This window comes from Pleurodeles waltl, chromosome 8, assembly GCF_031143425.1.
Source record: "Pleurodeles waltl isolate 20211129_DDA chromosome 8, aPleWal1.hap1.20221129, whole genome shotgun sequence".
Classification (NCBI taxonomy): Eukaryota; Metazoa; Chordata; class Amphibia; order Caudata; family Salamandridae; genus Pleurodeles; species Pleurodeles waltl.
The window spans coordinates 1500382378-1500395212 of NC_090447.1; the positions used below are offsets into that span (position 1 = coordinate 1500382378).

Sequence of the window (12835 nt, forward strand, 5' to 3'; positions counted from 1 at the left end):
CAGCACTATCAAAGGTGAGGTGCCGAATACTGAGGCTGCACAGTCTTGATCCCACCTCACGCCTCTTTAATCCATCACCAGACCCGCACTCATGGGGCAGCTTAGTCAGCAAACTTGAGTGGGGGGGGTGAGCTTCAGATTTCCCAACAATCATGCTGGCATATCATATTAAAATATATTATATGAGAAGCAGAGTATGAGGCGAGATTAAGAGGCTGAGGAGGGAGAGAAGAGTGCTGATTGTTAGCATATTTAAAACACAATATTTTACAAAATAAGTAATATTTTTTAAGACCTTCAGAGCAGAGACGAGAGAGAGAGTGCATGTGTGTGTGAGTTTGTCTGTCTGTGTATATGTAAAAATCCCAGGTGAAAACCAACAGATTCCTCACCATACCTGACTGAAAGCCCTTGTACCCAACTAATTACTACATAATGCATTTATTACAGGGGTGTAACTCCCCAAACCGCCCCCTCTGCTGCGCCTCTGCTGTACTGTCCATTTATCTCACTCTTGCGGGTTCCTTTTCATCCCTGCTTTCTTCCTTTGTCAATGTTTTTGCATCTTCCTGTTTTGTGTTTTTCTCTCTCTTGCTCTGACTCAAAGGGCCAGATCTACAAGAAAGTGGCGGATCAGTCCAGATGCACCGCTTTTCTTGCGCCGCCCCTACCCCATCTATCAATACGGCGCACCATGGCGCTCGTTTTCACAATAGCGTCATCATTTGTGACGCTATTGTGGCTCTTTGCTGGATTAGCGCCATAAATTATGACACAAGTGCAGCAAAGCACTAGGGAGGCCCATAGGCTACTATGGGCCTGTCACTTTAACGCCTGCCCTCGTGCATGTATTACTCAAGCACAAAGGTCAAAGTGCAGTTTATTGCCACAGGAGAGCGAATTTGACATCAAAAACATTGTTACCTGCCTCAGGTTGTGTATATTACAGTTACTTAACATTTACAAATAATTGTCCTAATGATACCAAGGCCTCTTCAGTGTGACTTTACCTTGCGGCACAGTTTTAACCCCTGCATCCAGGTTTCCATTAAATATCTTTTTATGGCACAAAAATATGAAAAAAATGCTGCGGCATAAACCATATGTGCAGATGCACAGAATGTAACCTGTTTTTTTTTACCATTGCTGAGAGAGGGGAGGGCATCATGACGGCCCCACACACAACAAGAGTAATACGTAGCATATGGCACCCTGCTTGTCTGTAGATAGACAGACAGATAGATAGATAGATAGATAGATAGATAGATAGATAGATAGATAGATAGATAAAACCATCTGTATTTATCTTCCTTTTAACTGCATTTGCCTAATTGTAAATAAAGTTGCCTTCCTTTTTAAAGAGTCACTATTAAGCTTTTTTGTGTAGAAAATAGTGTCACATGGTAGCTGGGCAAAAACCTATACATCACCCAGATTCAGCCTTGACCGTTCACCCAAGCTGACTGACCCTTTGTGGAACACTAGTGCCTTTGGCCTAGGGCACCAGTGACACTAGTGGCAAACAGGAGTACCCACCAGGGATACTGGCAGTAACCACTAGCTCCCCTTGAAGTTCTGTTTCATTGAGTAACACTACTGGGAATGAAGCACCTGAAAAGGGTTGCGTCGATGAAGCTGTGTGTTTTATTCCATGTGTGAAGTGTGATTGGAAAGAACTAATGGCTTGTATATTATCTGTATTGTTTGAAAGGTACTCCCTGTTGTCAGACACCTACACTGCGAGCATCTTCATGGAGCCCATCCACCTCTCCTCATCTGTGGCTGCCAAGAAGATCATAAATGAAGGTAAGTGTCGCTTCTCACCCTCGCGTCCCAGACAGCACGACTGTAAGGACGAATGGACAGTACAGTGCCCAGCTTCAGCAACAACCAAGAAATCCAAGGCAAATCCAGTAGGTCAGGCCTTGGCAATCTGGTGCTATGATTTAATTGTTTTAATTGTTTGTTATTGCAAGCATATAGCATAAAAAATATATGAAAGAAGACATTCAGCTGCCTAAATGTGGTCGCCATATGCTCGCAGTAAAAACAAGCATTTACAATGCAACGGGTCTCGCATTTGCTCAAGTTAGAGCTATTAGCGTTGTAAACTACTATCTGGACTTTTCTTGCCACATAAATTGAAAATTAAAAGTAAAACAGTTTCACATAAGCGAGCCGATTCACAGCGCCACAGCCGCTATGAGCATCAGCGTCAAGAGAATCACAAAAGGAAAAAGAAGTTCGCTTGCAGTCAAACTTATCGGCAAAAGTGCAATTAGCCATGTAACAGGGGTGATGGCCAAGGCGGTAACTAAACCTCCCCAAGGAGGGACATATGTAAGCCATTTACCAATGTCATCAAAGGATTTTTGAAGGATAAGCCCACGAACAAGTGGTAGCGATGGGCGTGACGTGGGTGTTTTTAAAAGCCCAGACACATATCAACACATCAGAAAAGCAGCGCTTGCATGCTGCTATGCTCGACCTAAAAATACATTTTAAAAAAATAAACACTGCCTATAATGTTAATAGAATAGTAAGTGTACTTACTCACAGACATATGTGCTTCCAAGAGATATAGAAATCCCTTTTAGCTTTAATGAATAGCATGAGAAAATTATATCATTATTGGTGCAAAGAAAAGGTGTTATTGTAAACACACAATGAAGAAGGATAAGGAATGGAAGGAAAAAAAAGCATGGAAAAGTAAGGTACTGTCCCGCCTACCCTGGCATTTGGGGTCACTATTACTTGGCTATGCTCTCGAGTAGACAAAATGTTGTCACCTAAAGGACAAAAAACCAGTGGCTGAAGTGGACTGACCTAATGCTCATGGTATCTGCTGTGGTGGGCGGAAGTGAGATGTGAATGACAGTTGTAAAGACCGGTGGATGAAGCGGGTTAACAATGGCCCCTCCGTGTATGTATATATGTTTTTATTTATTAATTTGTTATGATTACATGAAGCAGGTAAGACAAATAAGCTGTCTGTAGGCCATGCCTAAAATCCTATATATTTATAAATCCAGTGCTTAATTTGAGCTGGGGGTTTCCATTGCTCGGCACCAGCACTTAATTGTCAACACCGGCACTTATAACAGTCTGATTTAGAACATATTTCTTTTTGGCCAGTGCAAGAAGTACCTGTGCAATTGGTTTGGGAAACCTATTGTTCAAATGACAGCACTGAAGGTAACTTTACGCTTATATCATAATCTCCCTAGGGCTTAACTCGTAATAGGAGTAAATATGTGGAAACACCAATTAGAAGTCGTATATACGTCCACCTGGAACACTCTGCACATATTTAATCCTAACTCTTATTTGGTGCCTTGCTTAGTTAATACCTGAAGAAAGTCTGGGCTGTAGCATTTCACGCGCCTCTTTCAATAACACACTCTTTCTTTGCCTTTCCTCTGTCATCTTTATCGATTTCTCTTTCAGCGCCAAATAGTTAATCTATTATTTTAAAGAACAATATTTGTATGGCATTATTTAAACATTTTTCCAGAATAATTATTTTAGCTCTAAATCAGGCCATTAGGATAAGCAACATATTTGCATCGGTGATCTAATCTAACTCAGTTTGGGTTTGATTCACAACTTCTAAAGCTTTGATATAGAGACACATAGGAAATGATATGTGGTACTGGAGGGCGCGTGTCCTAAATACTTAAGCTAGTTTAAAAATAATCTAAAGGAGATCTAGCAAAATGATGCATGGTCTGTCTTTCTACTTTTTGCATATATGTTTTGGAAACCTAGACGAGGAGCAGCAAAGCGCTGTACATTTATGGGGGCACTAGGATCCCGTACAAGGTTGTATCCCTCTCGCGGAAATGTGCACATTTGAATTTTATAATAATATCTCATCTTTACAATTGCATTTCACACATATTTGCAATCTTGGGCAAAGAAAGATAGAGGGCCTGATTTTAGAGTTTGGCAGAGAGGGTACCCTGTCGCAACTGTGATGGAGTACCCTCTCCTTCCAACCCCTTGGTCCACCTGCTTGATTTACATGAGGACAGACCTTAAGTATATCAGCGATAGAGCTTACCCTGGCTCCATCACTTTCATACTCCTCTGACATCCCGTTCAGATTTACATTTAAAATCATTTGCCTGATTTAGAGGGGGCAGTGTTATATGTGTTTTTTTTGCTGTTAGGCATCTCCAGTTAAAAACAGCGGTGAGGAACAGTATAAGAAAAATTATGATCCACACACCAGAGAAGATAACTCCTTTGATGTGTGGATCATTGGTTTTTGCTTTTTTAAACAAAAAACTATGAAAAAAAGTTTTTTACTTGGTGAAAGTTTGATGGGCGGTGTCATGTTTGATAGAGCCGTCCATCAGAATTTTAACACATTGACAGGAACCGCCTTGACTGTGTTTCCTGCCAATGACTAGAGATGCCCGTAGGGCCAGGAGACATCTCTTAATGTGGAGAACAGGTACTCTGTCAGGGCAGCTGAGTATTTTAGTTGCTGTCTGGACCTGGCGGAGTAAATACCGTACTCCTCACTCTAGATCAGGTCCCTAGTGATTTGCCAAGAACACAATGATTTTCAGTTATGTGCCAGAGACTGGATTGGAACCCAGGTTCTCAGGTGCCAAAGTGGCAGCATAGCCACTAATCCACGCCTCCTCTTCCTCATCATGTTTTAATGGCTCCTCACTGATGCATGACAAGAGCAACGTCCACTGTTGAGGACAATATTCCTCTTGAAGACCATTGCCCAGATAACAAAACATAAGATCCCATAGCAGTTACATCATTGCTTGGCCAATTTACTCAGCAGCCATGTATATTACTGCTAATGTGATGCTTAGTCACCATGGCCATCACCACTGGAGGTCAGTCCTCGCCTGTGAGACAGGCTTTGAATCTAACCTGAAAAATAACACAACTTTAGCGTGTTTCAGCCACTCAGATTGATTATAAATTGGCAATGACTAGGAACTACTATTTGATCGCATTAGATATAAAGTACGGCAACAATGCTGCATTCACTGTATTAATTACCACTATATTGTTAAGATAAGCAGAGGTGGACTTAAACAATGCTGTGGTGGTGATATTTTTATAGGGTATTATTGACCTCAGTATAGTGGCACACAGTATTCGAGGAGGGCAGATTCAAAGCAATGGTGGCAAAGCCAATTAGACAGAAGTAATGATTACTGGAGCATTTTCCAGGCCATTACATTTTACATGCTCAACAGTGATGGATTCAAGGGAATATGCAAAGCAAGGCAACATATGCCACCTATAATTTAATGCATTTCAAAGAATAACTATCAACGGGTATAGTACCCAATACTAGGGGCCAAAAGCTTTGCAATGTAATCAACCTTCAAAAATGATTAGTTATGAGTGAAATTGTAAGGGTTGGTTATGTGACTGCTTTTTGCTAATGTCACTCAAGGATATCCCCTGGCTTCTTCCCATAACCATGATACCGGGGTACAGCAGCCATCAACTGATGCAAGATAAAGAACCTAGGGCCAAATGTATGAAGCAGTTTTCAAGTCGCGAATCGGCCTGTTTGCGACTTGAAAAGTGCTATTTGGGATGTACAAAGCCCAAACTGCGATTCGGTAGCAGTGTGGGTTTTGCGATTCGCTATTAGGAAGGGGCGTGACAGGGGCGTTCCTTCCTAATACCGAATCTAGATGGTATGTATGATTGTTTTGTGACTGTAAAAGCGGTCGCAAAACAATCGCAGTTAGCACCAGTTTCAAACTGGCGCTAACCCATTCACAAACGAGAAGGGGTTCACAGGGGACCGCTTCCCCTTTGTGAATGGTAGCGACAATATTTTTACAGAGCAGGCGTAGGAGGCTGGCCTGGCTTGTAGTGGGTACCAAAGATACTTACACCTTGTGCCAGGTCCAGTTATCACTTATTAGTAGAATAGAGGTGTTTCTAGCAGCTTAGGCTGATAGAAGATAGCTATGGCAAAGCAGCTTAGGCTGAACTAGGAGACATGCAAAGCTCCTACTATACCACTGGTGTCATATGCATAATATCATAAGAAAACACAATACACAGAGTTACTAAAAATAAAGGTACTTTATTTTTATGACAATATGCCACAAGTATCTCAGTGAGTACCCTCAGTAAGAAGGTAAGTAATATACACAAGTTATATGTACACAAACCAAAATCAGGTAAGTAAGAGTCAGAAAAGTAATGCAAACAGTGTAGAATTACAATAGGTTGCAATAGGCAAGCATAGGTGTAGGGGCCACACAAACCATATACTCCAAAAGTGGAATGCGAATCACGATTGGACCCCAGACCTATCGGAGCTTGTAGAGGGTCGCTGGGACTGTAAGAAAACAGTCAGGGTGTCCAAGATACCCCACCCCAAGACCCTGAAAAGTAGGAGTAAAGTGCACCTACAACCCCAAAAGAGCACAATAGTCGTGATAGGGGGATTCTGCAAGAACAACAAACACCAGCAGTGCACTGACAACGGATTTCTGGACCTGAGGACCTGCAAGGCAAGGGGACCAAGTCCAATAGTCGCGACAGTGTCCGGGGGGGCAGGAGCCCAGCAAACCCCGGATGAAGGTGCAAGGAAGCTGCCTCCAGATGGAAGAAGCTTGGAGTTCTGCAAGAAAGAAGAGGACTAGGAACTTCTCCTTTGGAAGACAGATGTCCCACGTCACAATGAAGCTTGCAGAGGTGTTCCCACGCAGAAATACAGTAAACAAGCCTTGCTAGCTGCAACCTCCTCTTTAGAAATAGCAAAATAAAGCCACATGTTAATGGTGATGAAATGAGAATGAAATGGCCCAAGGTGCACAGACACTGTGGGCCAGATTTATCAAGGTTTTGTGTCGTCCTTGTGCCACGCAAGGGGGCACAAGGGCAACACAAAACCTAAGTGAGATTTATCGTGCCACGTAAGGCCACCTTGCGTGGCGCTGCATAGCTTGATAAATCTAGAGAAACGCAAGGCAGCACAAATTGCTGCTTTCGGTTACTCTGCGGCAGGGTGGCATTCCATGGGGGCAACGTGGGTGTTCCCATGCATCCACTCATGGACTTTGGTGCATTCCCCGATTTACCATTGCTGGTAGTCCTGGGAATGTGTCAAAATGCGACGGCTCCCCAGGTGAGGTGTAACGAGGAGAAATATCTGTCGTTTATCTGCAGCACACGTAGAAAGAGGAAAAAGCCTCAGGGGATTGTTTCTGTACAGAAAGGTGTCCCTTTCTACACAAAAAACCAACACAGGCACCCTTGCAACATGACTTAGGGGCGCCTGTCATGGACGTCAATTAGGGGTCACCAGGGATCACAACTGTGACCCCTAAGCCACCCCTTTGTGACCCCTGCCACCTTGCTTGCTATGCCACCCCAGCCACCTTGCTTGCTATGCCCCCCCTGCCACCTTGCTTGCTATGCCACCCCTGGCTGTTCCTCAGCCTTGGCAAGTGCTCTGGTGGCATAAAATCCGCCACAGTTTGAGCAGCGCTTCATTGCACTGCTGTGCTGAAGCTATGTCTGCAGAGACATCATGATGGCCTGCAAGCTGGGCCTGGGTGGGGGAAAGAACTTGTCTCACTCGTTGCTATGGTGTCTCTGGGCCTGGGCTGGTCGGCGCAGTTCTTGATTTGATACATTGTATGTATCTGCTATGGGCCTGGGCCAGGAAGCTGAGCAAATGAGCATGAAGCATGCACAGCATGGCTGGGCATGATTGGACAGTGACTACACGTGCTGAAGCTAGCAGCGCATCTGTGTTAGTACAAGCGCACACCTGCTGCACACCACCCTAGCTGAGGACGTGGTGCTTGGTGTGGTATGTGTACCACCATCTTTGGGACTGCAGACTGGCTACCAGGGACATCAATCTGTTAGTGTGCCAACTATGACAACCCTGGCCAAAGGTATTGGCCAGGCCCCATGCAGCAGTAAATGACACAATAGCGCTGCACAGCCTCGGCATTGGAGTCGAGTCAGACTTGTGCCTGCCGCGTGGGTGGTCGGTGTCAAAACTCTAGAGTGACTGACTAGAATCAACGCAAGTTCGGGATCAGGCCACATGTGACTTGCTTCACTTAATTGTCACTCTCTGACGTAGTCGGACATTTGGACCTCGGGCTGGCCGCGGGGAAGGTGATGCCGTGTGAGAGTGAGACTGACTGAGTCGTCACATCGACTCGACTAGAGTCTGGACTCTCCTTATGGTTGTGGTACCAGTCTTTGTGACTCCTGTTGGCTACATGCCCTGGGCTAACCTCTAGTAGTGCAGCAGTTTTAATAGCACTGCAAAGTTCCTTGAGTATTCAGCTGTTTTTGGGCAACAATAAAAGTGTCAAGTTAACTCTGGTGATTTATTAATGTACCTGATGGAGAGAGAAGGGAGTTTTGTTTAGTGGCAGTTTTCACTTATCTAAGGAAGCGCACAGTGTTAATATGCCTGCTGCAAAGAATGTGTACCTTGCATATCAAAGAACAATATTTTCTGTGGATAGCTAAGCGGGTTACTGTGTTTGTCACAGATATTCTGTTGTTACTGTTCAGTTCATAAGTTATATTTGTGATCTAGCACAGTGACCTATGAACTGCCATTTAGGAGCTGCATGCAAGGTGCATGGTACAGGTTGGAAAGTTATGTTTTTTCCTAGTCTTTCTATCCTGATGTTGCTAAGAAAGGTTTCTTTGGGTAAAAATACATTCTTATTGTTAAAGTCAACCCTAACCACTGTGTTATGTTAACCAAAGGTTAGATGCACCACTTTCTGTGATAGCACCAAGACAAAGGTCATGCAATGTCGCTTCCTTTGATTTCATGGGGTCCAGAGGTCATTTGATGTCACACCCTGTGATGTCATCAGTTCAAATGCTTTGTTATGTCACTTGCTGTGACATCATTGGGATGGGCTAAAGGGCAGGAGATGTCACTTTCTGTGACATCATCAGGTCAAAGTTCATGTAATTTCACTTCTTGTGACATCAGTTGGGGGGTCACATAGCATGTGATGTCACTTCCGCTACCCCTGACATTTTGATAAATCAATGTCCATGATGCCTGCTTTAGCGATAGGCAGCCAAAATTGTGCCAGCACTAGAAAAGGACAGAAGTGCACCGGATAATGGTAAATATGGTGCATTCCTGCCCTCTCCCATTTAGGCACGGCTGCACAGCAAGGTGTCTTGTTGCGTTGCATTGCGAGAAAACTTGATAAATATAGGCTCAGGAATCTGAGATACAGCTCATGTTGTAAAATGCTCTAAACTCCCCAGCTCTACAAAGAGAAAAAATAGCAATGAAGAACACCTTAGGTGATAAAAAATGAAAAGGGCTTGTTTCCAAAGTTTCAAAGCGAGGCTTCTGCTAGAATTGAAATCCAACTTTACTCAAAGGGAGAACGGATCGACTACCTGCAGTTCTCTAAAGGGGATGTAAACTGTTGGAAGAGCAGAAAGATGAAAATTTGGGCCAGTGGCAGTGGGAGCCACTGAGGTTGCTTGAGACTGCTCCATGCAGTTCACCCCTCCCTATGCACAACACTTCCCTCTGGAGGCCTGCAGTTTCACCCTCATCACTACTACACAAAGGTATTGAGGGTCTTCTAGTGGAAGAACAGGCTAATGAGAAGGGACAGAAAATCTGAAATACTGCAGGGGAACCCCAGAAAATCCATGGGAACTGTTGCCAACAGAACTATCCAGAGGAGAATGTACTTTGAGTGACTCGAAGAACGATCCTGGTGCATAGACTAAAATCAACTGACTCCAAGGAAGATGTTTTGCCAGTAGAAACAGTGTAATGTGTTCTTCCTAGGAACGCTTTGTGTGACACAGCAACACCAGGGTTTGTGACGAAGGCCCTCTTATATAGTACATTTATTTCTGGTTGGTGATACGAAGTAGAACTGCCTGCCAGCCTACCAAAGCATGAAATGCCAGAAGAGCAAGGAGAGATTGTGATAGCTTCCTCCAGATGTAGGAATCATCTGGCTTGTCAGAGCACCAAGGTTCCTGAATCATGCAATGAACTAGTGTTGCCCAGTGCCCTCCACCGATTCGCCATGGCATCTGTTGTTGCGGACGAGAGACACCAATGACACTCAACTCAAACGGGGGATCCATCAATACAGGTGGGCCTATTAAGTCTGGGTTAGATTTATACTCAGGTATGTAGTCAGAAATAGAGCTCCTTCTATTTGGAGGTTGGTGACAATCAAGTGTTATGTGTATGAAGACTTATCTCTAGTAAAAAGAAATGTACAAGGATGCATGATGAAAGGCTAATCCGCAGTCAATGTGGTTGACTCAGTGATTATTTGTTGTGGGCGTGAGGGATGAGGAGGAACTCTCAACCATGAAATGAAGCAAGAAAAAAGCTGAAGTATATTGTATAGAGTATAGAAGAATATTGTAACTAGATTTGCATTAAAGGAGAAAGCATGCCAAATTGATGTCTTCTGCTTAGACAGCATATATACCAATAACAGGGCATAATGCAACCATCAAAAAAGTTAATTTGTATGATAGCAAATGGCTTTCTATTTTAGTTTGTGGTTCGCTTCTCAATGTCTCTCGACCGGAGGTGTGGAGTGGTGATTTGTATGAAGGTTGGGGCACGATGATGTTTGTTACTGACAGTGAAGGTTTATTCCAGAGCTCAAGTCGAAGGAGGTGAAGCCACTTTCTACAAACCAGGATATGCTGGAATCCGCTGAGCAGCTGATGGTGGAAGACCTGTACAACCGGATCAAGGAGAAAATTGATGATAGAAGCCTCTTCAATACTCCCTGTGTGCTGGACCTGCAGAGGGTGCTCATGCAAGAGCGCCTCGAGGCCCCAATGAATGCAGTGGATGAGGTCTGGCCCAACGTCTTCATAGCAGAAAAGTGAGTGGAGGTGTTGGGAATAGGGAAGGAGGGATGAAAAGTATGAGATCAAATTTTGGTGATATCCCATACAAAGATGGCTGCTCAGAAACTGGCATCTCTGACAACATATGCCACTGTGGCCTATTCTCAATAGAAGGCATTGCAAGAAGTGCAAATAATATCAGCTGCTCTACTGCTGAACTCATGTGTAAGCTTTCAAATACCAAGGTTTATGTCACACTTCAGATTGATTTTTACAACCTGTGTATTCATTAATTAGAGGGATTATTTGTTGATGCAACTACCTCAACTTTTATAATTGCATCTCTTCTAAAACAAGAAACATTGTTTAAGAGTTGAATTGTGTTTTCAAGTTATTTGGTATTGAAGTTCAGAAAGCATAATGGTGACAAAACTCGCAAAATCTCTCTTGTTGATATTCCTGCTCAAAGATATACCACTATTGAAGCCGGACACTGCATAGGCAACAGCAGAGGTAAACCCTGCTGCCATAGTTAAAATGCGCCCTCTGTCATTTTGCACTTAAAGTCTGTCTGGAGGCCTTAGGTTATAAAAGTTGCTAAGGAGCCCTACCTCCAGAACAGATGGAGGCAGATTGGTTCATGTTTAAATGTCTTAATTTCTAAACCAATGATTTTGAAAACAAAACAACAACAAAGGTAAATGCCTAAAACATGATTGCAGTGATTATGATTAATGGCTCAAGAATAGACTCCTGAAAACATAAAACTGAAAAAAACCTTTGATCCAATATTAATCATCATCTTAATGTTCACCTTAAGCTAAACCTAAACCTGGCTCTGAGACGGAGGGCCTGATTTAGAGTCTGGCAGGGGATTACTCCACCACAAATGTGATGGGATTCTCATCTGCCTAACTACAAGTGCCGTAGGATATGATGAACTTGTAATAAGCCAAACAGGATATCCGTCGTGTGTGTGACACAGTAATCCATCCCAGCAAACTCTAAATCAGACCATAAGTTTAAGAATTACATTACACCTACTGCTAACCCTAAGAATATTGTAAACCCTATAAGTAACCCTATCCTTGTGTCCTGATTCTAAGAGCAATGCTGACCCTAAGTCTAATGGTAATCTTCATTCGAAATTGCAGCAATTTCAGTTACCCAAGATAGTTCAGCAATCCTCGGGAGGATACCACTCCGGGCAACTATGAGTTTCCTGATGTCTATGGACCCAGAATGGGTCTGCAAACTCCGGCCCTGCTAATTCTGCAACCAGACCTTTGCTTGAAGCTGCGGGGGCTCCTGGATGCTCCTGGCTGATGGCACCCACATGCTTCTGCATATGGGGAGCAGAAAAGCGTCCCCCCCAAGCTGGCAGTAAGCTGGCTACCCCTTGAGCCACAGTCATCAGAAAAGCCCCCCTACACATTTACCACCTACACCAAGCAGGTGGTATCTGTGTTTAGATTTCTCCAAAAGGAGGAAACGTGCACAAAATTGGACTTGGTATTCCTTGCCCTTTGTGTTATTCCAATTTCTTGGGGAAACAACCTGTTCTTCCCAGAAGCCAGTGCCTGATACTCTTTGGAACGGGCACTCGTGGCCCTTTGATAGGCCCAGGAAACCCGTAAACAGGCACTGTGGGTAGTCATAGGTCCTTTGTTCATCACACTCCAAATTCCAGAAAAAATAACCCTGTAATGTAGTCAAAAATATAAAACTCACAGAAAATACTGATGCTGCTTGCATTTAATTGTTTTAAAAGCATATCACCTGTGAATGTTCCCTAAAAATCCTATGACCAACTAATCCATTCACCTATTTTGTGAAATGTCTGATCGAGGCTACCATAACATAAGTTCCTGCAGTGTACCAAGAGTACTGAGAAGGACCTTTTTATATTTGTAGGTCAAGTGTAAGCGTACGACCTCTTGTATATTTCTAAGTATACGTCTTCTGTGGGCTTCTAGCTATTAAATTT

The 12835-nt window shown here is 43.5% G+C and overlaps 1 protein-coding gene across 1 annotated transcript in view; it reads left to right on the forward strand.

Annotated features, from left to right (window-relative positions):
* The window catches only part of STYXL2 (serine/threonine/tyrosine interacting like 2), an 83165-nt gene that overhangs the window by 40419 nt on the left and 29911 nt on the right, over positions 1-12835 (forward strand). The window contains exons 3-4 of the mRNA XM_069202747.1: positions 1712-1806; positions 10652-10883. Of these exons, the coding sequence (XP_069058848.1) occupies positions 1712-1806; positions 10652-10883 (327 nt within the window). The remainder of the gene's footprint in view (positions 1-1711; positions 1807-10651; positions 10884-12835) is intronic.